Source organism: Rhinichthys klamathensis, unplaced genomic scaffold (genome assembly GCF_029890125.1).
Source record: "Rhinichthys klamathensis goyatoka isolate OS25496 unplaced genomic scaffold, OSU_Roscu_1.1 h1tg000685l_1, whole genome shotgun sequence".
NCBI classification, from domain to species: domain Eukaryota; kingdom Metazoa; phylum Chordata; class Actinopteri; order Cypriniformes; family Leuciscidae; genus Rhinichthys; species Rhinichthys klamathensis.
Genome location: NW_026607114.1, coordinates 545,001 through 571,353, shown reverse-complemented (window position 1 = coordinate 571,353; position 26,353 = coordinate 545,001). Strand labels below are relative to the sequence as shown.

The window sequence follows — 26,353 nt, the reverse complement described above, 5'->3', positions numbered from 1 at the left end:
ATTTTCTAGGCTGATATGGCTAGGAACTATACTCTCATTCCTGCGTAATAATCAAGAAACTTCACTGCCGTACCATGAGAGCAGCAGGCGTAATGATATGACGCAGTGCCTGAAAATAGGCCACCTTCCGTCAACACAACGGAACTATTTTCAGGCACTGCGTCATATCATTACGCCTGCTGCTCTCATGGTACGGCAGTGAAGTTTCTTGATTATTACGCAGGAATGAGAGTATAGTTCCTAGCCATATCAGCCTAGAAAATCGCAACTTTACATTTTCCGTCGGTCTTAGTGCACGATGTAACTACAGAAGAGTCAAGTTTTAAATAGGGAAAATATCGAAACCCTTTGGTGATTTTTGTTTGAGAACTGCTAATGGTCTTGTCCACTTCAATGATGTATGCTAAGCTATGCTAAAAGTGGTACCGCCAGAACCGGACATCGGCTGAATGGATTAAAAAACGGTAAAACTCAACAGTTTAACTCTGGGGGAGTTGTAAAATGAGCCTATTTCCAAAAAAAGTGGAGTATCCCTTTGATTAAATCTGAGAGCTGTCTAACTCCTCCATATACTATTGTAAATGAAACCTGCCGGCCCAGAAAGTTAGTAAAGACATCGTTAAAATAGTCCAAAGTGGCTCAATCTTAAGTTTATCAAGCGACGAGAATAGTTTTTGTGCGCAAACCCCCCCCCAAAAATAACAACTTTATTCAACTATTCATCTTCTACTCTGTGGGCCTCTGAGTGAGTTCACGTAGTGTAATAGCGCAGCGCTATGTCAGAACGTAGGCTCGCTATTGGCCAGTATCAAACACATGACCAGCTTCGGCCAATAGTGAGGCTACGTTCTAACGCAGCGCTGTTACAAAATCTTCTGAAAATGAATCTGCTGTTTATAGAACCAGTGTAGTGGCCAGACCAAATGCTTACTGCATTCAATAAAGGAAACTCAACATCAAAACAAACAAACAAACAAATGATCAGACAAAAAAAAAAAAATCATCTACAGCAACATTTGTAACCGAGAGTCTAAAAGCCAATTCAAGATCAAGGTTATGGCCACCCTATGAGTAAAACTGAGTAAAATTAAAAGAATCAATCAACTGCAGAAATTCACCAACCATGCAGTGGCTTGGAAGGACAACATGCATGTATATTAAAATCACCAAGAATAAGAATATTATCACAGGTAGGAACTGTAAAAGACAAAAATTCTGAATATTACTTAATAAAATCCTTATTGTACCTTGGAGGCCTATAAATAAGTGCACATAGCAACGAAGAGGCAAAGTCAACCCTAAATAACTGCATTTCAAAGCTCTGGTATAAGTCCCGGACGGCAGCTCACAACATTTAATGATTTTTGTACACTGCTAACACCTCGCCCAGTAGTTCTAGGAGGAGGGTTAACAAAATAAACGATTAAAGGGAGAAAGTTCCGATAAAGGACAAAATCATCAATGTTTCAGTCACAAAACGAAGTCCAAATTATTTGATGAACATTAATCATTTAAAGTAAAAGATTTATTCAGCAAGGACCTCGCATTTATTAACGCCATCTTGACAGAGATCGTGTTATCAACTTGTGAAGAAATCAAGCACTTATCTCGTTTCAGCGATCGAAGATAACCTCTGGACCCTCCGATAAACTGGAAGCATAACGTCTTGATTCCACAGGAACTCGATAATCCACATGTGGCACCACAGGAGGCCTATGGGTGGCACAAAAACTTTTAGATTTAATCAGGATCCTCTTCGTTTGATCAGCAATCCCCCGGAATCCCAACGCCGATAAAGACGTGCGAATGCGATGCTAAGAGTTTTGTGATTGTAGAGCAACATGGGATTTCCACTTAGCAAAGAAGCGCCGAAAGCAGGCCCAAAGTTGGACAGGCACCAAAAACGTAAACAAACAAAAACACTCCAAAGCATGACGGCATGCCGACAAACACACTGGCGCCATAATAATAGTAATAATAATAATAATAATATGCAAGAAAAAAAACATGGCCGGAGCGATCATAGCATATATGCTTACCAATTAATGTGCACAGAATTAAACAAATAAATGTGCAGTCGATATTCACAGTGATTGAAATGTGTATGTTTTTATTCAATTAAATTTGTATAATTGTTAGTCATTCATGTAGTTTTAATTTGATTTATCATGTAGGCTATTCATTTTATTACATAGCCTAATTTATGTCATGTTCTGTTTTTATATTACTTGTTTTGTTTTTCTTTCTGCTGTTGTGTAATCTTATGTTTGTGGAGATTGTTGGTTTGTTTTCACAATGTCAAGGTTTTTAAAGTCACAGGATGAAGTTGTGAAGCAGTGTTTTGTTTTTCCTGTGCTTGTCCTTTGCTAATTGCTAATATAATAACAGTTGTTGAATTTGTACTGGTCAGATGAAACAAGATTATTCAATAAACCAACTCTGATCGTTTTTAACATCACGTCGTCTTCTGCTTCTGCTCTCCTGGCTTTCAGTCAAACTCTCTGGCTAATTTTTTTTTTTTTTTATATATATATAGTTACAAGAAAAGACTCGCTGTTCACAGGTTTGACTGACAAAACAGATATCGTCTGTCTGGAGTCTGTATTTAGTTTATTCGGCAAATGTTAGAACTGCTAATAATAGGAAAGTGAAAAAGAATGAGTTCAGATCTGTGTGCCCGACCTCGCTTTCCTTCAACATCCACTGCAACTTCTACATGAAAAACGAAACACTTTTTGTTTTGAAAAATATAGATAATAATAATAATTGTATAGGTATAATATATGTTTGTCAACTAAATTAATTTAAAGTATTTAGGCAGAAACCAGTTGATTTACTGGTTTTGAGGAATATGAGAAAATTAAATTCAGTCTGTGACTGTCCAAACTTTACAAAAGGTTGTAATTGCCGCTTCTCTCCACTAAGTGTCGCGCTTGCGCAGGAAAATATCACAGGCGCTTCAGTGCGTCATAACCGAGCGACAGGCAAACAGACGCGTTACAAAACATCAAAATCACTCTGAACTTCAACCCAACCTATGAAATAAATTAACAGTTTGTCTGGTGAGTAATTATATTTGTTGGCAATTTTAACATATAATAAAATGTCTAAATACTATATTGTTGTAATGTGGAGGAATGCCTATAATAAAATATAACATTAATATACAATCATCGTTTATGTCATTATGTCATGTCATTGATCAAATTTACTGCCGCGCATTCTTCAAAACAGATGAAAAGATCTTGAAATGAAAAAAAAGTTTTACTGAATATGAGCTGCTGTTACTGTCGTGTGTCATAATCAATCTATAATACAGAAATATGTGGATAGAAATACTATTTAAATATATTTCCATTAGGTAACCAATGGTGATCCAGATTCAATATCTAGTTCATATCTCGCCCCAAAAATGTAAATTAAAAAAAGCTTGGCTTAGAATGAATAACCTTATTTGCTATTATAATGAATTAACCTTATTTGCTAGTCGTTTTGGATATAGTCTACTCTAGATAGAATTTTAACGTTTTTTTAATGTTACTAACGTTACTTGTTTTAAACGTTCAGAGAACATTCCAAAGTAACGTTCCCATAATGTTTGAAGAATGATAAAATGGAATGTTGCATTAAAATGTTGCATTTTTTAAAAAACATTTAAAAAAATTTCGAACATTCAGAAATAATGTTTTCATAACTTAATGGGAACACTATAACAACGTTCTTAGAACATATTTTTGTTAAACCAGGATGTTAATCTGTGATTCTAAAATAATAAGATTTAAGTAAATTTAAGTTTTTGCTTAGAATGAATGTAACCTTATTTGCTAGTAGTTTTGGATAAACCCTTTATTTGAAGGTAATGTAGTTACACATTACTACATGTACTTACTGTAGTAATAACAGTAAATTATGCATAATTACAAGAAACTAAACCAAACCCAAACCATGACACTGTAGTAAGTACATAATTAATTAATAATACTCAGTACTTATTAGGGATGCAAGATATATCGGTAACGGCCGATATACGTTCATTTCTAATGTTATCGTTATCGGCCTAATAAGAAAATTTGGCTGATATATTAAAGCTATTAAATAATGCATTATTTCCTTCATCTGAGACTCTTCAGATGCGCACTGTTCAACATGATGCTTTTGAATTGCTTGAAATATGATTGGAATCACTTAAAGTGAAATGTAATATACAGTAAAGTGATATCAGCTACATAAAATTATGATGAGAACTTTATAATTGTGTGTTTGGGTCATGGCTTTTATTTGTGAGACTTTTGTTTTTGTAATAAGGGTCTCAAAACTTGTATAAAAATTTGGATTTGGATTCATCAGCCAATATATCGGTTATCGGTTTTCAAATATAAAGAATTATCGGTTATCGGCCAACATTTTTATATGCATCTGCATCCCTAATACTTATTAGAGTAAGAACAATGTAACTACATCACCTTAAAATAAAGTGTAACCAAAGCATCTGCTAAATGAATAATATAAATATAGATATGCTCACCTTATTCAGTTTTCTTTCTTAAACAATACATTGTAGAAAAATAAATGCATATATATATATATATATATTATATTACCCTTTATATAACCTTGATATTTGAACGCCAATAACCGATATATTGGCCGATAAATCTACATTTTTACATAATTTTTTGAGAGCCTGATTACAAAAACAAACTCTCACCATTAAAAGCCACGTCCCAAACACACAATTATAATGTTCTCATTATAATTTTATGGATCTGATATGACAGACTTGTGCTGAACATGTTGCACTTTACTCTATTTTCTTTTTTGAAGTGATTTAAATCATATTTCAAGCAATTCAAACCCATTATGTTGAACAGTGCGCATCTGAAGAGTCTCAGCTGAAGGACATAATACACTATTTATCAGCTTTAATATATCGGGCCGATAACGCTAACATTAAAAATGAACATATATCGGCCGATACCGATACGGTGCATCCCTTATACACACACACACACGCATAAAAGTTCTGTTAACATTTTATAATAAGGTTATTTGTTAACATTAGAGCAATGCATTTGTGAACTAATGGGACCTTATTGTACAGTTGTGATGATGAAATGAGTGGCGATGTCTCATCAGGCTCTTCGCGTTAGCGTTCTCAGGCGATGTTCTCAGACGAGCTGCTGATGCGGTTTCTGGACGCCTCGTCTCGAGGAGACGTGGAGAAGGTTTCGGTGCTGATGTCTCAGTCCGCAGAGCTCCTGAACCAGCGAGGAGAGACGGGCTGGACCGCTCTGATGCTGGCCGCCAGGAACGGACACTACGACGTGGCCAAAGTCTTGCTGTCCCACGGGTGAGAGAACAACTCCTGCCGAACTAGCACTCATTACATTTCATCATTAACATTTCATTTAATATTCAACAATATTATTGATCTCCTGCATTGACACTATTATACAAGAACTGAACTGAGCTGGACGATGACATCACGGTTTACTCCAGACTATATATAAAAACTAAACTAATAACTTTTTTTACTACAGAAATGAAGCATCACTGAACTGACTTAAGCTGGACTGTGACGCTATTCTCTTCTGGACAAACTGTGCTGCATTATTGTCCTGTTATCTCTGTAAAGCTGCTCTGAAACACTGCTGTAATAGCGCTGTATAAATAAATGTGACTTAACTTAATATTCAATGCAGTTTCTCAGGGGAACGCAAAAGCATTGAAATATTCATATGTTCTTTTAGGGCCTCCACCTTAAAGGAGTCGTTCACTTCAGAATTAACATTTCTTGATAGTTTACTCTCCCCCACGTCATGTTCATGTCTTTCTTTCTTCGTTCGGAACAGAAATGAAGGTTTTTGAGGAACACACTCCAGGGTTTCTCCATATAGTGTCTTCAATGGGGTCCAACGGGTCGAAGGTCCAGATGTGAGTTTCAGTGCAGCTTCAAAGTCTCGACACGATCCAGCCGAGGAATAAGAGTCTGATCTAGACAAACCAGCGGATATTTATAACAAAATACACATTTATATACTTTATAACCACTAATGCTGGTCTTGCACGAGCTGTGATGCGACACACGTTACGTAATCAGGGTGAAAGGTCAAGCGGGACGTAGGCGGAAGAACGTCTCCGGTTACTTTCGTAACCTCGGTTCCCTGAAAGGCAGGGAACTAGACATTTACGTCGATGACGTAGTATGGGAACTCCTCCCCTTCTTCACTTCTGCTGAAATCTTATGGGCTAACGCCAGCTGGAGACAGCTGGCCAATTGACGCAAAGTATGCAAATACTGACACGCCTGCTGGCAGTATAAATTGCATACGCGCGTCAATTGCATCAGAATACGACTGAACGCTCGAATGAACAAGCGACACGGCGTTCGACGTAAATGTCTCGTTCCCTGCCTTTCAGGGAACCGAGGTTACGAAAGTAACCGGAGACGTTCCCTTTCAAGGCGGTCACTTCGCCATTTACGTCGATGACGTAGTATGGGAACTGTGTCAAATCCCGCCGTGGAGCAGTGAACCCACCCACTCGAGAATGACAGAACCCTCATCCAATAGCTGTGCTACTAGAAATACGAGCTCCTGATAGGGCGAAGCGAGCCAATAGCGCGCTTTCTAAACCTCATCAAAATTTGCATATCCCAAGCAAATGAATAGAGGAAAGTCTTGCACTGAATCATTCAGGGCAGAACAACACAGAGTAATAGCAACTATAATACAAGTCAGCAGCAAAGCGGCGACAGTTGCATAAGCACAATACATAAATCAAGCATTCATGCACAACCTGAAGGCTCAGCTCACCGAAAGCACTTGAGACGCAACAGAAGGTACATCCAACTTATAAAATCTGGCGAACGTATTCTGAGAAGACCAGCCAGCAGCAAGACACAAGTCCCTTATAGACATACCTCTGGACCAGGCCCACGAAGAGGCGATCGCCCTCGTCGAATGGGCCTTAATGTTGAGGGGACAGACCACCCCCTGGCAATCATAAGCCAAGGCAATAGCATCCACAATCCAGTGAGCAAGCCTCTGTTTCGAAACTCCACGTCCCTTGTTGCAACCGCCAAAGCATAAAAATAGCTGATCCGATTGACGAAAAGCGGCTGAGCGAGTCATATACATCCGTAAAGCCCTGACTGGGCAAACAGCGCTCTGAGCATCAGTATCACGCGAGACTGACAACTCAGAAGACAACGCCGGCAGTAAAACAACCTGCGCTTTGAACGGAGTACTGAGTGACTTCGGAACGTAACCCTGTCTTGGCCGAAGAGTGACATTACAATCCCGGTCCAAAACGAATGCAGTCCTCGTGAACCGAGTACGCTTGTAGGTCCCCCACACGTTTCGCTGAAGCAAGAGCGAGAAGCAAAGCAGTTTTCAGGGAAAGCTCCTTGATCGCAATCGAAGCCAGTGGCTCAAACGGTGGAAGAGACAGAGCCCTCAACACTAGGGCTAAATCCCACGCCGGCACAGAAGGCGGCCGTGACGGACATAATCTCCTAGCTCCCCTGAGAAAACTGATCACCAACGCATGTTTACTGATCGACTGTCCTTCGATCGGGGGGTGAAACGCAGAAATAGCAGCCACATACACCTTCAGAGTGGACGGTAAACTCCCATTATCCATCCTGTGCTGAAGGAAGCGACACGGTGCAATTACCCGGGTCAATACTGATATCCTGGCACCATTTAGAGAAAACTTCCCATTTCAATTTGTATAAACGCCTAGTGGATGGGGCGCGCGCCTCAGCGACAGTGCTCATCGCTCGAGAGTGCAGAGCGTCCCGCTCATTCAGAGTCCCCGCAGCGGCCATACATGAAGGTTCCACAGCCCGGGGTTGGGGTGCCATACCGTGCCGTTCGCCTGCGATAACAGGTCTCTCCTGAGCGGAATTTCCCACGGGGAGTCCACTAGTAATTCCATCATGTCCGCGAACCAGGGCTGATTCGGCCAGTTCGGGGCTACGAGAATCACAGACGCTTTCTCTTCTCTGATTTTGCATAACACTGTAGGCAGAATCTTCACCGGAGGAAAGGCGTAAAGTCTGGCTCTCGGCCAGCGCGAAGTCAAGGCGTCGTTCGTCCGTCCCAAGGGGGAACGAGACAGCGAGAAGAACGCCTGGCAGTGCGTGTTCTCGCTCGAGGCGAACAGATCGACTTCCGCCCTCCCGAACCGATCCCAGATCATCTGCACCGATCCCGGGTGAAGCCTCCACTCTCCATGAGGAATCCCATTCCTCGAGAGCATATCCGCTCCGCGATTCAAAACACCGGGAATATGCGCTGCTCTCACGGATAGAAGGTGCCGGTCTGCCCACAGCAGGAGACTCGCCGCCTGCTCGAATAGGAGTCTGGAGCGCACGCCTCCCTGGCGATTTATGTATGAGACCACCGACGTGTTGTCGGTCCGAATCAGTACATGCTGACGCTCTAACTGTGACCGGAAGGTTTTGAGGGCTAAGGATACCGCCATCAATTCCAAGCGGTTTATATGCCACTTTCGCTGCGACTCCGTCCATAAGCCTGAGGCAGTCGCGCCCATGCACACTGCTCCCCAGCCTGAGGTTGATGCATCCGTCAAGACTGCGGTGCGATGCGCCACGGTGCCCATCGGAACCCCTGAACTGAATAACGCTGGGTTTTTCCACGGTACCAAAGTGCGAATGCAGCTGCGGGTGACCGTGATGCGCCTGAGTCCGGACGACCACGCCCCCTGAGGGACTCGGAGCTTCAACCAGATTTGAAGAGGGCGCATATGCAACAGCCCCAGATGACACACTGGGGAGGCTGCCGCCAAAAAGACCTAACAGCCTCTGAAATTCCTCGGTCTGAAACGGTCCAGAGACAATGTCAGAGACTTTATGCGCTCTTGAGAGAGATGGGCTCGCATCATTATTGAGTTCAAGCACACTCCCAGAAATGTTGTGGTCTGACTCGGTGTGAACACGCTTTTCTGTTCGTTTACACGCATCCCCAGCGAGTCCAGGTGACGAAGTAGTATTTCCACATGACCGATTAGCACCTCTCGCGAGTGGGCTAGAATCAACCAATCGTCCAGATAATTTAGGATGCGCATTCCGCTCGACCTGAGGGGAGAAAGCGCCGCGTCCACACACTTCGAAAAGGTGCCGGGGGCAAGAGCCAATCCGAACGGGAGTACTGAGTACTGATAAGCTGTGCCCTCGAACGCAAACCTCAGAAAACGCCTGTGGCGCGCTGCTATCTGGATATGAAAGTACGCGTCCTTTAAATCCACTGAAGCGAACCAATCCCCGGGACGAACTTGCGCCAGAATCTGCTTCAACGTTGTCATTTTGAACGCGCGCTTGTGAAGTGCTCGGTTTATGGGTCTCAGGTCCAGGATCGGACGGAGACCCCCCCTCTCTTGGGTACCACAAAGTAGCGGCTGTAGAAACCGCTCTCCCTCTCGTTCGGGGGAACCGGTTCTATCGCTCCTTTCTCGAGCAGACTGAGAACTTCCTGTCTCAGAACGGGAACGTTTTGGGGCAAAGTTAATGACGGGATCACGCCGTTGAAACGGGGTGGTCTGCGTCTGAACTGAAGCGAATACCCGTGTCGAATTAAGCCCAACACCCACGGTGAAATGCCCGGAATTGATTCCCTCGCACCCAGAAAATGACTCAGAGTGCGTACTCGAACTGCGGTCATAGCCGCCCCCAGTGTAGTGTTTAGACTGGAGCCGCACTCCCGCGAGGCTGATAGCCCTGGTGGGAGTGCGGCTCGCAGTGGGCTGAGTGTAGTGCTGGCGATCTCGTGCCCATGAGATGCCATTATAGTCATCGAGTGTGACCCTGCGCTGTCTCGTGAAAGGGCTTGTGACACAATGTGAGGTGTAAGAGGAAGAAAAAGCTCTTTTTGTGAAGGGATACATGCTTTTATTAATTTTTTGGAACAAACAACATTCACACATATGCAATCGTCGCTCAACTGAACATGAGGGACACGATGCATAAGAACACGGCGCTTGGAGGCCGGTCCTCCTTCGCGCTCTCTCTTCCTCTTGGCTGCTCCGTCAGGAAGAAGGCTTTGACGCGGAGGGGGGCGCGCTGACCTTCCCTCGGCGCGGGCTCGTTCTCTGGCCCTGGTTCTTTCTCCCGGGTCCCGGCCACTGTCTGCCCCGGGAAGCGCGAGCATCCGGCTCGGTGCGAGGCGCCGCCGATTGTCTCACCGAGCTCTGGGGCTGGCTCCGGGTAGCCTATGACGAGCGCGAACGCTGACGAACCGGGGGCGCTCGACGCGGGATCACGTGGCTCATGGCTTTAGCGCGTTTCTGGGTCTCCGAGAAACGCTCCGTGACAGCCTCCACCGCGTTCCCAAAGAGACCGGCTGGGGTGATGGGAGCATTAAGCAAGGTTTTCCGGTCGGAATCCTTGACATCAGACAGCGTCAGCCACAGGTGTCTGTGGAGGACGACCAGAAAACCCATGGAGCGACCGATGGCTTGCGCTGAGCGTTTGGTGGCCATCAGCGCAAGGTCTGTAGCTGAGCGGAGATCCCGGATGACGTCAGCGTCAACAGAGGCGACGCCATCCAGGGACTTAAGCAACTTCGCCTGGAACACCTGTAGAATAGCCATGGTGTGGAGAGCTGATACTGCCTCTCCTGCCGCTCCGTACGCCTTATCCGCTTGGTGGGCCGTGAACCTGCAGGGCTTGGACGGCAGGCTGCGGTCCGCGCCCAGTGCAGACGTCGATGGGCACAGGTGAGTGGCGACGGTCTCCTCGACGGGCGGCATGCGCACGTAACCGTGGGCTACAGCCTCGTCTACATGTGCGAACAAGGACTGAGTGGCAGAGTGGGTGCGCGCCGACTGGGGCGCAGCCCACGACTTAACCACGTGTTCGTGGACGTCCGGGAAAAACGGGGTTCCCCTCTTCGACGCGGCCTGACGATTATGAAAGATTCATTGTGCAGTCAGCTTCATTGATAATAACAGAGATGTGTGAGATCGCGATGAACTGTCAGCTTTTAGGATTTATTAAGGGAGCGCACTTTGCGCGCATTCAGTCATGCCAGACCATGCACTAGCCTGCTTGCTTTTATGTTAAATTAACAGTGGTTTGTGTGTTAATACATTTATTATTTTACTAATTTTTATTTATTTTTAGACTTGTTAAAACAAGCAGAGAAGAAAATAACCTTGTCTTCTAACCTGTGTTCTAAAATAGTCGTCTTCTTTTCTGGGAGCCTATTACTTTTGCGGTAGAAATATCGGTATCGGTACTCGGTATCGGCAAGTACACAAATGTAAATACTCGTACTCGTATCGGTTTGAAAAAAAATGGTATCGGGCCATCCCTATTTGTAATCATTTTAGAAACAATAATTTTAGTCTTTGGAATAAATGCACTGATGAATCTTTCACCACAATAACAGGAACAAGTGCAGTTTAATTTCATGTTCATCTGAACAATGACAAACTGAACATCAACAGAAATGTGAAGGAAAGAAGAATGAAAGATTTGATTACCGTCACTCTTTCAGATGTGACACTAGCGGCACGAACCGCTCGGGTCAGACGGCCGCAGACGTGGCCCAGTTCTGGGGTCACCGACACATCGTTCGTCTGTTGGCCAGCGCTCCCGATCCCGATCTCCATCGTCTTCTCCCCGAGCGCGCCGGGGAAGAGCCGGACACGTTCTTCAACAGAGAGTTTCTGGACAGAATGAGCGTCAAGCGGAGCGACTCGGAGTGGCTCGACTCCAAACGAGCTTCTCCAGAGTCGGTGTTCCTGCTCTTCCACAAGCTGAATCCTCTGGTGTCGTCGGGAGCGGGCGGAACCAGGCTCTGTAAACTCAGAGCGCCGCGAGTCCAGGAGATGCTGAAGAACCGAGACGCGGTGCTGGTTTTCCTGGGAGTGGAGAAACAGGAGAAACAGGAGAAGGACGATAATCTGCTGGCGTGGTTCGCTCTCGATACCGAAGACGATCCTGCAGAATTCCTGAAAGCTGAAGATCCCGGTTGTTTTTTCCTTCCGGGAGCGATGCCGGGACTTTTGAGGCTGAGTGACGATGATGCAGGTGGGATTCCTTAACTCACAGTCAAACCAAAAATTAATCAAACACCAGATTGTGATATTGTTCCACTAGTGTGATCAGGACACTATAGTTAATTTCTGTAAGTGAGGAGAGCAGAATAAAGTAAACTGACATATTACACCCAAATATTCTTCATCCAGTGACTACCAGTAACAATGATTCCTCCACTTTGAGCTGATCATGTTTTGCTGAAGTGTGTTTTCTGTAATTGCTAATGCTCTTTTTACACACACACTGAACAACATGAAGCATTGCTTGGTCACTGGTTGAGCTAAACTGGTATTATCTAATTGTGGAGTTCAATTTTAAATTCAACCTTATTCAGTTGTTTTTTCCTTCCGGGAGCGTTGTTGAGCGTTAACGTTGTGCGTCGGGTCGAGAGCGTTGTTGCTCTTTTGGCATAAATCGATGCGTATTCCGTCTGCCGAAAGATAGTTATAGTTTGATAAAGTTTTAAATATGGATATTTTTCTTACATGAATGCATCGCTTCGCTTCAGAAGGCCTTTATTAACCCGCCGGAGCCTGTGGAGCACTTTAATCATGGACCGATGCACTTTTATGATGGATAGATGCACTTTTATGATGGATAGATGCACTTTTATGATGGATAGATGCACTTTTATGATGGACAGATGTACTTTTATGATGGATAGATGCACTTTTATGATGGATAGATGCACTTTTATGATGGACAGATGTACTTTTATGATGGATAGATGCACTTTTATGATGGATAGATGCACTTTTATGATGGACAGATGTACTTTTATGATGGATAGATGCACTTTTATGATGGACAGATGCACTTTTATGATGGATAGATGCACTTTTATGATGGATAGATGCACTTTTATGATGGACAGATGTACTTTTATGATGGATAGATGCACTTTTATGATGGACAGATGCACTTTTATGATGGATAGATGTACTTTTATGATGGACAGATGCACTTTTATGATGGACAGATGCACTTTTATGATGGATAGATGCACTTTTATGATGGACAGATGCACTTTTATCATGGATAGATGCACTTTTATGATGGATAGATGCACTTTTATGAAGGATAGATGCACTTTTATCATGGATAGATGCACTTTTATGATGGACAGATGCACTTTTATAATGGCTAGATGCACTTTTATGAAGGACAGATGCACTTTTATGATGGATAGATGCACTTTTATGATGCACAGATGCACTTTTATGAAGGATAGATGCACTTTTATCATGGATAGATGCACTTTTATGATGGACAGATGCACTTTTATAATGGCTAGATGCACTTTTATGAAGGACAGATGCACTTTTATGATGGACAGATGCACTTTTATGATGCACAGATGCACTTTTATGATGGATAGATGCACTTTTATGATAGATAGATGCACTTTTATGATGCACAGATGCACTTTTATGATGGACAGATGCACTTTTATGATGGACAGATGCACTTTTATGATGGATAGATGCACTTTTATGATGGATAGATGCACTTTTATGATGGACAGATGTACTTTTATGATGGATAGATGCACTTTTATGATGGATAGATGCACTTTTATGATGGACAGATGCACTTTTATGATGGATAGATGCACTTTTATGATGGACAGATGCACTTTTATGGACTTCGAAAGACATATAGCAATTCACTGCCATTATAAAGCTTGGAAGAGCCAGGACATTTAATATAACTCCGATTGTATTCGTCATATACACCTAGGATGACTTCTGGGTGAGTAAATCATGGGTGAATTTTCATTTTTTGGGTGAACTATCCCATTAAGCAAAACATGATCAGCTCAAAGTGTCTAAATAACGTTTGGTCCCATAATTGTTACTGGTAGTCACTGTATGAAGAATATTTGTGTATAATATGTCACAGTTTACTTTATTTTGCTCTCCTCACTTACATAAATGAACTATAGTGTAAAAAATCATATCTGGTGTCTGAATAATTTTTGGTTTGACTGTAAATATAGTTTATGATGTAAGATGTGCTTTGTTTATGACATTAATCATGCTTTCACACACAGGCGTTGTGGCTCAGGCCAGATCGGTTCTCGCGTGGCACAGCCGGTACCTGTTCTGCCCGACGTGTGGCAGCACCACTAAAGTAGAGGAGGCCGGCTACAAGAGGACCTGTTTGAAAGCAGGCTGCAGAAGTCTCCAGGGCGTCCACAACACCTGTTATCCCAGAGTTGGCAAGTAAACTCCCAATTACGGCTCAGCCGGAGCTCGGGGAATATGATCTTTCACACGTCTGGCTTGTCCATCTGCACTTCCAGATCCGGTGGTGATCATGTTAGTCCTTCACCCCGACGGGAATCAGTGTCTGCTGGGACGCAAGAAGAGCTTTCCTCCAGGACTGTTCTCCTGCCTCGCCGGGTTCGTAGAGCCAGGTATCTGAAACCCAAGCTCTGGATCAAAGGCTTCCTTAAGAGTCGCACATTCAGTTTGATCACATTCAAGACCATAAAAAGTCTGAAGCTTCCATGCTTTTCTTCCAGGTCATTTCAGAAAATGACAAAAAAAACTTTCAGAAAAGTCATTTCCAGACTTTTCTTATCTTGAAAGACTTTTCTTATCTTTTCTTAGTGGGAATTGCGATTTAAAAAGTCTTAACTTTTAAAGTTAAAGTTTCTAGAGAAGAAAAGTCTGAATTGTGAGAAAAGCGTCATAGAAATTAGGGGTGGGCGATATGAGCAAAAATTCATATCACGATATTTTTCACTGTCCGGACGATATCGATATTATATCGCGATATGAGAAAAAAAATTGGAATCACATTTTAGTACACCTTAGTTAAATTACAGGCAAAATATGTATTTTAACACTAGATAACTAGAAAAAGGTGAGGCATTTCATTGGACATAGACCTGAAATGTTTTTTTTGTGCCATTTTTTCCTCTCAAAAAGTGCAAACGTGCAACATGAGGTAGGCCTAAATGCACTTGTTATGTCTTTCCACTTTTTGCTCGTCTTGTCATAATGAGAACCGGCAGCGAATGAAGACTTTATTGATTTCTGAGTGAGAGCCGTCTTCGGGTGTGCTCTGTCTCCGCCGGGAATATCTGTTGTTATAGTTTTGCTTTTTTAAATTAGTTTTTATTTTAATATCGTTTTCAATTTTGCTTTAAATTTCAGTTTAGTTTTAGCTAGTTTCATTAATGGTTTTGTTAGTGTTTATTTTGCAAACACATTTCTATATATCGTTTTTATTTTATTTAGTTTCAGTTTTAGTAATTATAGTTTAGCTTTAGCAGAGCGAGCAGAACACTTCCAGTGTAGACCAAAGCGAGACGTTTAATTTAAGTTTAATGTTTGCACAGATTACAGTTAACTCTTGTGCAGACATCTTAATAATAAAAATAAAATAATGGTTTGAGATTGAACAAAGCACCAAATAAATAGAACTTAAAAGTATACAAGAAAAAAAACAATGAAAATTTTCATACAAACTAATTCATTAGTGTAAGGAGACAGAATAAAGGCCTACAGTTTGTACAGTATAAAACCCATTACGTCTATGGAGAGTCCCCACAAAGATAGTGGACCAGTGTGTGTGTATGCGCGCGCTTATGTGTGTGTCGTGTCCTGTTATTCATAGCCTAACGTTACATTGCGGGGAAATGTCTCCACGTGGATAATATTATTAGCAGTAAATGTTTTGTAAAAACAAAGATAATAATAGCAGTTTTTAGCCTTTCAACCTTCATGAAAACATGACATCTCAAACATACAGTAGCCTAGAACTTTAACGTTTGTTTGTGCTTGACGAACTTGTTGTGGTGTTGCACCCGCGTCTCGCAAATGAAACAGCATTCTAAAAATGCTGCGCTCAAGTTAAAAGTCAAACTTGCGTCTCATTACCTTGTTATTTCCCATTCCACCGCAAAAGATGCATCCTTTATGAACAGCCGCTTAGCACTAGCGATGTGTTCTACGTTACGGTCCTTCATTGAACGCGTCACAGGACAGCGGTTATCGCCTCAGCAACTTCACGCGTATGAAGCGCCAAATCAGCCATTTCCTTAAACAGCGTATTCGATTCTGTCTGTATCGTCATTAGTGTTAACAGTTGTAAAGAGTACCAAATTGAACAAAACAATATAACTGCAAAATTTGAATTTATGAATAGCCTACGGTATCCTCGGTATCGCAAAATCCATATCATGGCACAACATAATACCGGTGTTGACGTTCATACCGTTATAGCGCCCACCCCTAATAGAAATTAATGTGAATTCTGAGATTCTGACTTAATTCTGAGAAATAAAATCAATTGCAAGATGTAAAGTTTAAAAATGTATTTGCCCATTTTTATCACAGTTCTGACCTGAAAAAATCCAAATTGTGAGGAAAAAATGTCACAATTACTTTTTTTATTTTTTTATTCCGTGGTGGGAAAAATACAGAAGCCCTGAACCGCAACGTAAAAAAAAAAAAGCAGTAAAAAAAAAAACCATTTCGAGAATAAAGTCGAAACATTTCGAGAATAAAGTCGAAACATTTCGAGAATTAAAGTCGAAACATTTCGAGAATTAAAGTCGAAACATTTCGAGATTAAAGTCGAAACATTTCGAGATTAAAGTCGAAACATTTCGAGAATAAAGTCGAAACATTTCGAGATTAAAGTCGAAACATTTCGAGAATTAAAGTCGAAACATTTCGAGATTAAAGTCGAAACATTTCGAGAATAAAGTCGAAACATTTCGAGATTAAAGTGGAAACATTTCGAGAATTAAAGTCGAAACATTTCGAGATTAAAGTCGAAACATTTCGAGAATTAAAGTCGAAACATTTCGAGAATTAAAGTCGAAACATTTCGAGAATTAAAGTCGAAACATTTCGAGATTAAAGTCGAAACATTTCGAGATTAAAGTCGAAACATTTCGAGAATTAAAGTCGAAACATTTCGAGAATTAAAGTCGAAACATTTCGAGAATTAAAGTCGAAACATTTCGAGATTAAAGTCGAAACATTTCGAGAATTAAAGTCGAAACATTTCGAGATTAAAGTCGAAACATTTCGAGATTAAAGTCGAAACATTTCGAGAATTAAAGTCGAAACATTTCGAGATTAAAGTCGAAACATTTCGAGAATTAAAGTCGAAACATTTCGAGATTAAAGTCGAAACATTTCGAGATTAAAGTCGAAACATTTCGAGAATTAAAGTCGAAACATTTCGAGATTAAAGTCGAAACATTTCGAGAATTAAAGTCTTCCGTAGAAGTGTGTGCATTCATAACAGTGCGCGTCCACTGGCTCAGAGCGCGTGTGTGTGTGTGTGTTATCTGGGCTTTCAACAAAATTCTACACAGGTGCTAATCTACCAACAAGAATGACCATGTCGTTGCCTATAGACGAGCGCACAGACTCCGCCCGAGTATCCCAATGGTCCAAACTTTATGTAGCAGTGTTTTTTAAATGTTTTCGTGCTCGTCTATCTGGGTCGAGAACACAACAGTAACCGTTCTGTCTCCCTCTTCACCGTAAATACCTTCTGGATACATTTTATCATTCTGTATCCAATCATTTGGCCGGATCCCGTGATTTCCTCAGATTTAATAACCACTAATGGTTCTCTGATATGATTGTAAAGCGCTTTGAGTGTAGACATATGAAAGCGCTATATAAATGCTTCATTCATTCATTAATTCATTCATCCAGTCTGAAAAGTGTTTTCCGGTTTGGTTTTCCAGGCTAAAGTCTATTCCGGCGTACAATGCTATGCTGGTAGATTGGCACCTGTTGAATTTCCTTTTGTTGAAACAAAACACACACACACACACACACACAGAGTGTGAAACACTCGCTATGCACCATTATGAATGCCTGTGTGTGTGTGGCAGTGTGAAACAATGGCAAGCACACACGCAACTTCCACGGAAGACTGTATTCTCGTACTCTCGAAATATTTCGACTTTAATCTCGAAATGCTAGTTTTTTGTGTGTTTTTTACGTTGCGGTTCAGGGCTTCCGTAGAAAAAGAAGACAGAATTCAGAGAAATTAAACCATTAATTAAACCAAATTGCGATGTGTAAACTAAACGCCATACTTTTCTTGTACAACTTAAGATATTTAAGACTTTTTTATGCCCTTAAATTTGATAAAACTGAATTTAAGACTTTTTTGCGAGATGTAAACTTGCAATTACGAGTTTAAAAAGCTGATTGCTACTTTTTGTGAGATTTAAACTCGCAATTGTAAAAAACAAATCAACAAAAAAACTGAATTTTAAGATATAATTTGCAAGTGTGAGAAAAAAAGTCGTTAAGTGTGAAAAACGCTATACAATTAAATGTGAATCGAACTGAAATGTGAATTTATTTCTGTGAACAAAATTCCGAGAAATAAAATCAAAATTGCAAGTTTAAAAAGGCAAATTACAACATTATATTTCAATTTTAGATTTTTTAATAAAAAAAATTGTCAAAATGTGAGGGAAAAAAAACTTTTTTTTATTTTTTTATTCCATGCCGGAAACAAGCTTCCATACTTTTCTTATACCATTTAAGATATTTATTTTGGCCACTAAAGGTTAACAGACTTTTTATCTCGCAATTCCAACTTTTCCTAGAGATTTTTCTGAAGAAAAGTTTAAAATTGTGCGGAAAAACGTCATACAAATGAATGTGAATTCAGAGGTTCTGACAGATCAAATCAAAATTGCAAGATTTAAAGTTTAAAAATGTAATTGGACATTTTTCTCTCACAATTCTGATTTTTTTTCCAAGAGAATTTTATGTGGGGAAAAAAATCTGAATTGTGAACTTTTTTATTTATTTTATTCCGTGGCGGGATAAAGAAGACAAAATTCCGAGGAATTACATCAAAATTGCGATGTGTGAACTGAACTTTTCTTTTACCACTTTGTTATGGCCTTAAATTTGATAAAACTAAATTGATGTAAACTTGCAATTAATTTCAAATTTTTTTTTTTTTAATTAATTGTTTTTAAAGGTGATTGCTACTTTTTATCTCACAATTCAAACCTTTTTCCAAATAATTTTCTCAGAGTTGTGAGATTTAAACTCGCAATTGTGAAAAAAGTCTGAATTGTAAGAAATAAATTCGCAAGCGTGAGATAAAAAGTGTGAAAAACGCTATAGAATTAAATGTGAATATTTATTCCGTGGACATAATTCTGAGAAATAAAATCTAAATTGTGAGATGTAAAAAGGCAACATAATCTCACAATTCAGACTTTTTTTGAAAGAAAATTGTCAAAACGTGAGGGGAAAACACATTTTGTGGGTCATCCTAAGTGTATATAATGTCGTACACACCTAGGATGGCTTGACGGCGAGTAAATCATGGGCTAATTTTCATCTTAAAGTGAACTCCTTTAATTGTATCAGCGCTGAGTGTGATAGGCTGCTGATGGTCATGTGCCGCTCAGGTGAGGCGCTGGAGTCGGCGGTGCGGCGGGAGGTTCTGGAGGAGAGTGGTGTTCAGGTGGGACCCGTGCAGTACCTGTCGAGTCAGGCCTGGCCGATGCCCTCCTGCCTGATGATTGGCTGCCACTGCGTCGCTCTGACCACTGACGTCACGGCGGACGAGAGCGAGATCGAAGAGGCGCGCTGGTTCACACGCCAGCAGGTGCGTCGCTCACACACACACACTGTAATGCAGACCTTTGCACACAAACAGCGTTTTGTACTTTAAAACACTCTTCACATACTATAAACTTTATTATTTACATTTATTAACACTCTGCAATGCAGACGCACTGTAACTTCTTATGACAGAAATTATTTTACTGTCTACTTCAGGCTCTTGCACTGAAAACCTTTCCTTTACAAACACTTTATTATTTTATTATAACTTTATTATTTACATCTATGCATTTGGCGACGCTTTTATCCAAAGCGACTTACATTGCATTTCAAGCTCCACATTTACATTATTATCAGTTCTTGCTTTCCCTGGGAGTCGAACCCATGACCTTGGCGTTGCAAGCGCCAGCGCTCTCCTGTCTGAGCTGCAGGAAAGAAATTTAATGTACAAAGCAAACATATAAACATATATTTGTTTTGCAAATTTATATACTTTACTGTAAATATCTCATTTTTTCTTTTCTCTAAATTGTATTTGATTGTACGGGTAAAACTTGAAAAATTAGAATATCATGCAACAGTTCATGTATTTCAGTAATTCAAATTAAATGTTGAAACTAATATATTTAGTATATTTAACTATATACATATGCATGATTATACTTTTCAGAGAGCGGACATTTCTGTATTTAAAATCCTTTTTTTTATTGATTTCATGTAATATTCTAATTTTCTGAGGTTTTGAATTTGGGGTTTTCATAATCATCAAAATTATAACTTTTGCACGATATTCTAATTTTTCGAGTTTCACCTGTATATTCTGCACTTCTGTTGAACGCCTGAGCCTCAACCAATGCATCTAGATGTACAAATTGTCTTCGACACTTGTATATATGACATAAATAAAGTAAAAACTAAACGCCAGCTCATACCAACAGCAGTGGAGGGCAGATCGAGGAACACGGAAACAGCCGAAGCAAATGTGCGTGTCGTGTCCAGGCTTCGAATCAATCCCACACCGTCTCCACGGCGACAGAATTTGTACAGCTGTTATTTTATTTATTTCGATACTTTTTTTTTCTTTTTTTTCTGTACTGTAAAGCCCTTCCTTGTCTGTGAAAGGTGCTATATAATACATTTCGGTAACACTTTACTTGAAGGGGTGTTCATAAGACTGACATGACACCTTCATAATCATGACATGACACATGTCATGAATATGAAGGAGGGTTTATGCATGTTTATGACAACTGTCATTAAGTGTCATTCACTCAATTATGACATTTTTAATGCAAATGTGACATTGTTTGAGATGTCTTTGTTATGACAAATTGACATTACTAAGATAACACAACCTGTCATAAATATGTCATAAACATGATATAGCAGATTAATTATCAAACTTAAGAAACCACTTAGCTTTATGGGTTAACATTACATTAAACTGTCATGTGGTTGGTGTTGACATTGGCTGTCATGAGGCCATTATAACTGTGTCATGAATATTTTTTTTTGACCTCAACTACAGTGGTACACATTGAATTTGTCATTAAAAGGTTATAATGGCCTCATGACAGCCAATGTCAACACCACATGACAGTTTAATGCAATGATAACCCATAAAGCTAAGTGGTTTCTTAAGTTTGATAATTAATCTGCTTTGTCATGTTTATGACATATTTATGACAATTTATGTTGTCTTGGTAATGTCAAGATGTCATAACAAAGACATCTCAAACTATGTCATATTTGCATTAAAAATGTCATAATTGAGCGAATGACACTTAATGACAGTTGTCATAAACATGCATAAAACCTCCTTCATATTCATGACATGTGTCAGTCTTATGAAGGTGTCATGTCAGTCTTATGAACACCCCTTCAAGTAAAGTGTTACCGAACTTGTACTTACAGAACAGTGCAAATGCAACAAAAACCCGCACCAAACATGCATAAAAACACCGTTTACAAATCTATTGCAATTTTTTTATTGAACGTAAAACCTTTCAAACTCAATGATCTAATAAGATTATCAAGTGTCTATACGTTCTTTTATCAATTGTCAGTGTTTGTTTAGTTAGGGCTCAGCTAAACAGGCCAAGAGACTATTAACTACCATTATTCATCTTAATATACTAATGTCTACAAATGTCTAAAACTGATCAGAGTTGAGGTGAAACCCACAGACACAGACAGATCATCATCCCCCGCGGTGAACTATTGAAATTTCGAAGTGTTTGGAAACGTTTATGACGTAATGAAGCCTCGTTTACTGAATCACGTGACTCTGGCAGTTTGACACACGCTCCGAAACATTGATTCGGAATAAAAGATTCGTAAATGTTTCGAAGCAGTGTTTTGAAATAGCCATGAGTAAATAACAGAGGTATTCTAACGCGTTCCTCTGCCGTTCAGGTGATGGACGCTCTGGTGAAAGACCAGCGTGCGGTGTTCAACATGCCCCCCCGACAGGCCATCGCACATCTCCTGCTCAAACACTGGGCCGGCTGCACCGCTAACCTCTGAAGCTCTGGATCTGTTCATCAAACTGATCTAATCTGCTTCAACAGTGTGAAGCTTTCAACCGAATCAATCGGCTGTACTTTAGAGATCATAGAACTGAAATTCAATTAAAATCATGACATGACAGCAGAAAATGTTCAATATCCTTATATTGTAATCATTAAAAGCACCAGATTCATCATCCAGATCATTGACACACTCATCTCTGAATGTGATACAAATAAACTCAAACAGAATGTTTTGTTTCTCTTTAAACGATTTACCATGAGAAGTCAAACTTTGAAATTCATACAATTCTGTGTATTTTAAGGTAGTTTGCTGTTGCAAACCGGAAGCACCATGACTGTGATATTACACAATACTGCAACTGTAAAACACATGCATTTCATCATTCAGCTTTTTCATTATTTAAATCATGTTTCTGAAATGGTTCTCAACCTGTTTGTATACAGCAGTTTTCAACGACCCTGTGACTTTTTACTGGATACGGATTAAGGATATGGATGTTTTTATTTTTTTTATTTACTCTCAATTTCTACCCGATAAAAGATTTCTAGAGCTTGGCATGATTAGAAAAATGTGCATTCATTATTAAAATGCCCATGGAACTATACATTTTAGATGCGATTTTATTAATTTCCATGACTTTTCCAGCTCAAGAAATCACACTTTTAAAATAAAGCTTCCTTGATTAAAGACTATTGGAAATCATGGCTCTTCAAAGTCATTAAAATAAGGCCTTAAATATGGCCTTATATGTGAAAAAACTGAATTCAAGACTTTTTTTTTTGTGAGATGTAAACTTGCAATTACGAGTTTAAAAAGGTGATTGCTGCTTTTTATCTCACAATTCAAACCTTTTTGTGAGTTGTGAGATTTAAACTCGCAATTGTGAAAAAAGGTCTAAATTGTAAGATATAAATTTGCAAGAGCGAGATAAAAAGTCAGAATTGTGAGATAAAAAGTATGAAAAGCGCTATACAATTAAGTGCGAATTAAACTGAAATGTGAATTTATTTTGTAGCGGAAACAAAAAAAAAATGTAATAAAAAATTGTGAGATGTAAACTTGTAATTACGAGTTTAAAAAGGTGATTACTACTTTTTATCTCACAATTCAAACCCTTTTCCAAAGAATTTTCTCAGAGTCGTGAGATTTAAACTCGCAGTTGTGTAAAAAGGTCTAAATTGTAAGATATAAATTTGCAAGAGCGAGATAAAAAGTATGAAAAACGCTATACAATTAAAAGTGCGAATTAAACTAAAATGTGAATTTATTTTGTAGCGGAAACAAAAAAAATTTAATAAAAATATTGTGAGATGTAAACTTGGAATTACGAGTACAAAAAGGCAACATTGGAAAATTATAGCAACATAAAATAAGAATAATCTTGTTTTAAATTGGCCCTCAGGTTGAGATCCGCTGCTTCTGTGAACACATGATGTGGATTCGACTTCATCAAATATTATGTAGTAAATGCAAACGTGAAACGAGTGAAAGTTGTGTGAGATTCTTCTGAAACAGACGAGAAACCGCCGTTGAGTCGATTGAGACGAGATTAAAAGCATTCGTGGTTTATCACAGTGGGAAAATGTAGATATCAGTCTGAGGGTTTCTCAGAAAAGTGAAATACAATTTGTCCATTTTGAACATAATCAGAAGGATCAGCTAATAGGGGTAAATCGACGTACTCGGGTGGACTGGGGGGGGGGAGGGCGTCTGTGTTCGTGGAGGTCTTCGATGGAGTCGCGTCCTCGTGTTCTGATGTCAAAGACTCGCGCCGCTCCACCTCTATGAGGCTCTTCTGCGTCTGCGGGTCCAACGGGAACAAACTCTCCAGTTTCAGCACACAGATCCGTCCACTGCCCTGTTAACATCACACGTTATCCACACAAACGGCCTTTTCTCACTGGTAAGAAAGTAAGAGTGCCCCTATTAAGCTTTTTGTGATATTCCCTTTTGTAGTTGAGCTGTTTGTGAACGTAAAAGCGAGTTTATCTCAGTCTCTCGTCCTGCTGAACATGTGTAGGTTTGTAACTAATTTGCATAATGCCCGCCTCTGGTCTTGATTGGCTGAGCAGCGTCTCTAAGCTCCGCCCTCAAACACTAGTGTATCTGAGACTGGAAGAGTTCAGTTCGTGTTGTTCATGTCGAAGACGCTGTTTGATACGGTAAAACCAACGCCATCGTTACTGTTCGTATCAAGAGCTGAGATTCAGATATGATAATGAGTGTTTGGTTTCTGGCCAATCACAGCAGAGCAGCTCTCAGAGAGGCGGAGCTTAGAGACTGAATCTTCAATCGAAGCGTTTCAGACACTGAGAGAAAAGAGCTGAAGCTGTAATGGAGATTATGAGGAAACTAGTGTTTTTTGACCTTGTAATCCTGTTCTAAAACTATAAAAATAGCATAATAGGGACACTTTAATTAAAACTAATGATTGTCAAGCGGGAAGTGTTGAGTGACCTGCAGATGCGGGTGGAGAAGCCAGCGGCCGATCAGACTGAACCTCGGATTGGCGACGACAGGGAGGAAATGTTTCCTGCATCTGTGAGTAAACGGTTACAGAGCCATTACTGGAGCCACAGTCAACACTGTAAGACGGATCGTCACATGGGATCGCTGCTTACACGGTCATTGATGACACAGAGAATATCCCAAAGACGAGAAGCAGGAGAACCACTGGAACGGCAAATCTCATCAACTCAGCGTAATCTGACAAATAAAGACAGATGCATGAATGATTTACAAATGTATGTTTGCTGTAACATTATCCTCATCTGTTGAGTGTGTGAGTGAGTGAGTGAGTGAGTGAGTGAGTGAGTGAGTGAGTGAGTGAGAGAGAGAGAGAGAGTGAGAGAGAGAGAGAGAGAGAGTGTGTGTGTGAGTGAGAGTGAGTGAGTGTGTGAGTGAGTGAGTGAGTGAGTGAGTGAGTGAGTGAGTGAGTGAGAGAGTGAGAGAGAGAGAGAGAGTGAGAGAGAGAGAGAGAGAGTGTGTGTGTGAGTGAGAGTGAGTGAGTGAGTGAGTGAGTGAGTGTGTGAGTGAGTGAGTGTGTGAGTGAGTGAGTGAGTGAGTGAGTGAGTGAGTGAGTGTATGAGTGAGTGAGTGAGTGAGAGAGAGAGAGAGAGAGAGTGTGTGTGTGAGTGAGAGTGAGTGTGTGAGTGAGTGAGTGAGTGAGTGAGTGAGTGAGTGAGTGAGTGAGAGAGAGAGAGAGAGTGTGTGTGTGAGTGTGTGAGTGAGTGAGTGAGTGAGTGAGTGTATGAGTGAGTGAGTGAGTGAGAGAGAGAGAGAGAGAGAGAGAGAGAGAGAGAGAGAGAGAGAGTGTGTGAGTGAGAGTGAGTGTGTGTGTGAGTGAGTGAGTGAGTGAGTGAGTGTGTGAGTGAGTGAGTGAGTGAGTGTGTGAGAGAGTGAGTGAGTGAGTGAGTGTGTGAGTGAGTGTGTGAGTGTGTGTGTGAGTGAGTGAGTGAGTGAGTGAGTGAGTGAGTGAGTGAGTGAGTGTGTGTGTGTGTGTGAGTGAGTGTGTGAGTGAGTGCAGGCACGTGCACACATAGACATCAAAGGGGGCTTGAGCACCTGCCCTTTTTATTCCTGGAGAGAAAGTGCCCTATTTTCTGAGGTGCTTTTTTAATTTTTTTTTAAAATAATATATATTATTGTTGGTCGTCGCTATAGGCCCAACTTCTGCCTAGCCCCCCTAAAAATTTGTGATTAATGTAGGCTACAGAAATTCGTGTTCGCTTCAGTCTTGTTATTATCAGATTCAGCGCGTTCTTCATCTTCAATCCGCAGCGGCGCAGAGCAGAGAGCACGTCAGAAACAGAGGACAGGGTGTGTGTGTGTGTGTGTTCATGTGTGTGTTCATCTGAGCCTCATTGGTCTGTCACTGCCCCTCAATGTCAGAATATTTGAGATGACCAATCAAATCAAAGTAGGCGGGCTTTATGTTCACAGACGCTGCTGAGCGCGAATTTTAACCATTTTAACAGTGCAACTCGACGCGGACGGTCAAGTGCGAGATAAGTAAGTAGCTAAACTTAACATTTCATATTTGACATTTTTTTAGGTCGTAAATGTTAAACGAATGACTAAAAATAATCAGGAAAACTAATATAGTTTTGTCTAATTTCGCCATTTTTAACTGAAAATAGGCCTATGTAACGTGGCTCATGTAATGTAATAATTA

The 26,353-nt window shown here is 40.6% G+C and overlaps 2 protein-coding genes across 2 annotated transcripts in view; one reads left to right on the top strand and one right to left on the bottom strand.

Annotated features, from left to right (window-relative positions):
* The first annotated feature begins 2,921 nt into the window (after window positions 1-2,921).
* nudt12 (nudix (nucleoside diphosphate linked moiety X)-type motif 12) lies at window positions 2,922-22,173 on the top strand. The gene is made up of 7 exons (XM_056241915.1): window positions 2,922-3,062; window positions 5,160-5,350; window positions 11,523-12,058; window positions 14,121-14,288; window positions 14,373-14,486; window positions 19,491-19,690; window positions 22,063-22,173. The coding sequence occupies exons 2-7, from the start codon at window positions 5,163-5,165 to the stop codon at window positions 22,171-22,173; spliced, it is 1,317 nt and encodes a 438-aa protein (XP_056097890.1). The 5' UTR covers window positions 2,922-3,062; window positions 5,160-5,162.
* A 1,597-nt stretch (window positions 22,174-23,770) lies between these two features.
* Window positions 23,771-26,353, bottom strand: part of LOC130076712 (interleukin-31 receptor subunit alpha) — a 19,991-nt gene continuing 17,408 nt past the window's right edge. Inside the window, exons 16-18 of the mRNA XM_056241907.1 lie at window positions 24,801-24,885; window positions 24,637-24,718; window positions 23,771-24,037 (exon numbers count right to left, since the gene is read on the bottom strand). Of these exons, the coding sequence (XP_056097882.1) occupies window positions 23,771-24,037; window positions 24,637-24,718; window positions 24,801-24,885 (434 nt within the window). The remainder of the gene's footprint in view (window positions 24,038-24,636; window positions 24,719-24,800; window positions 24,886-26,353) is intronic.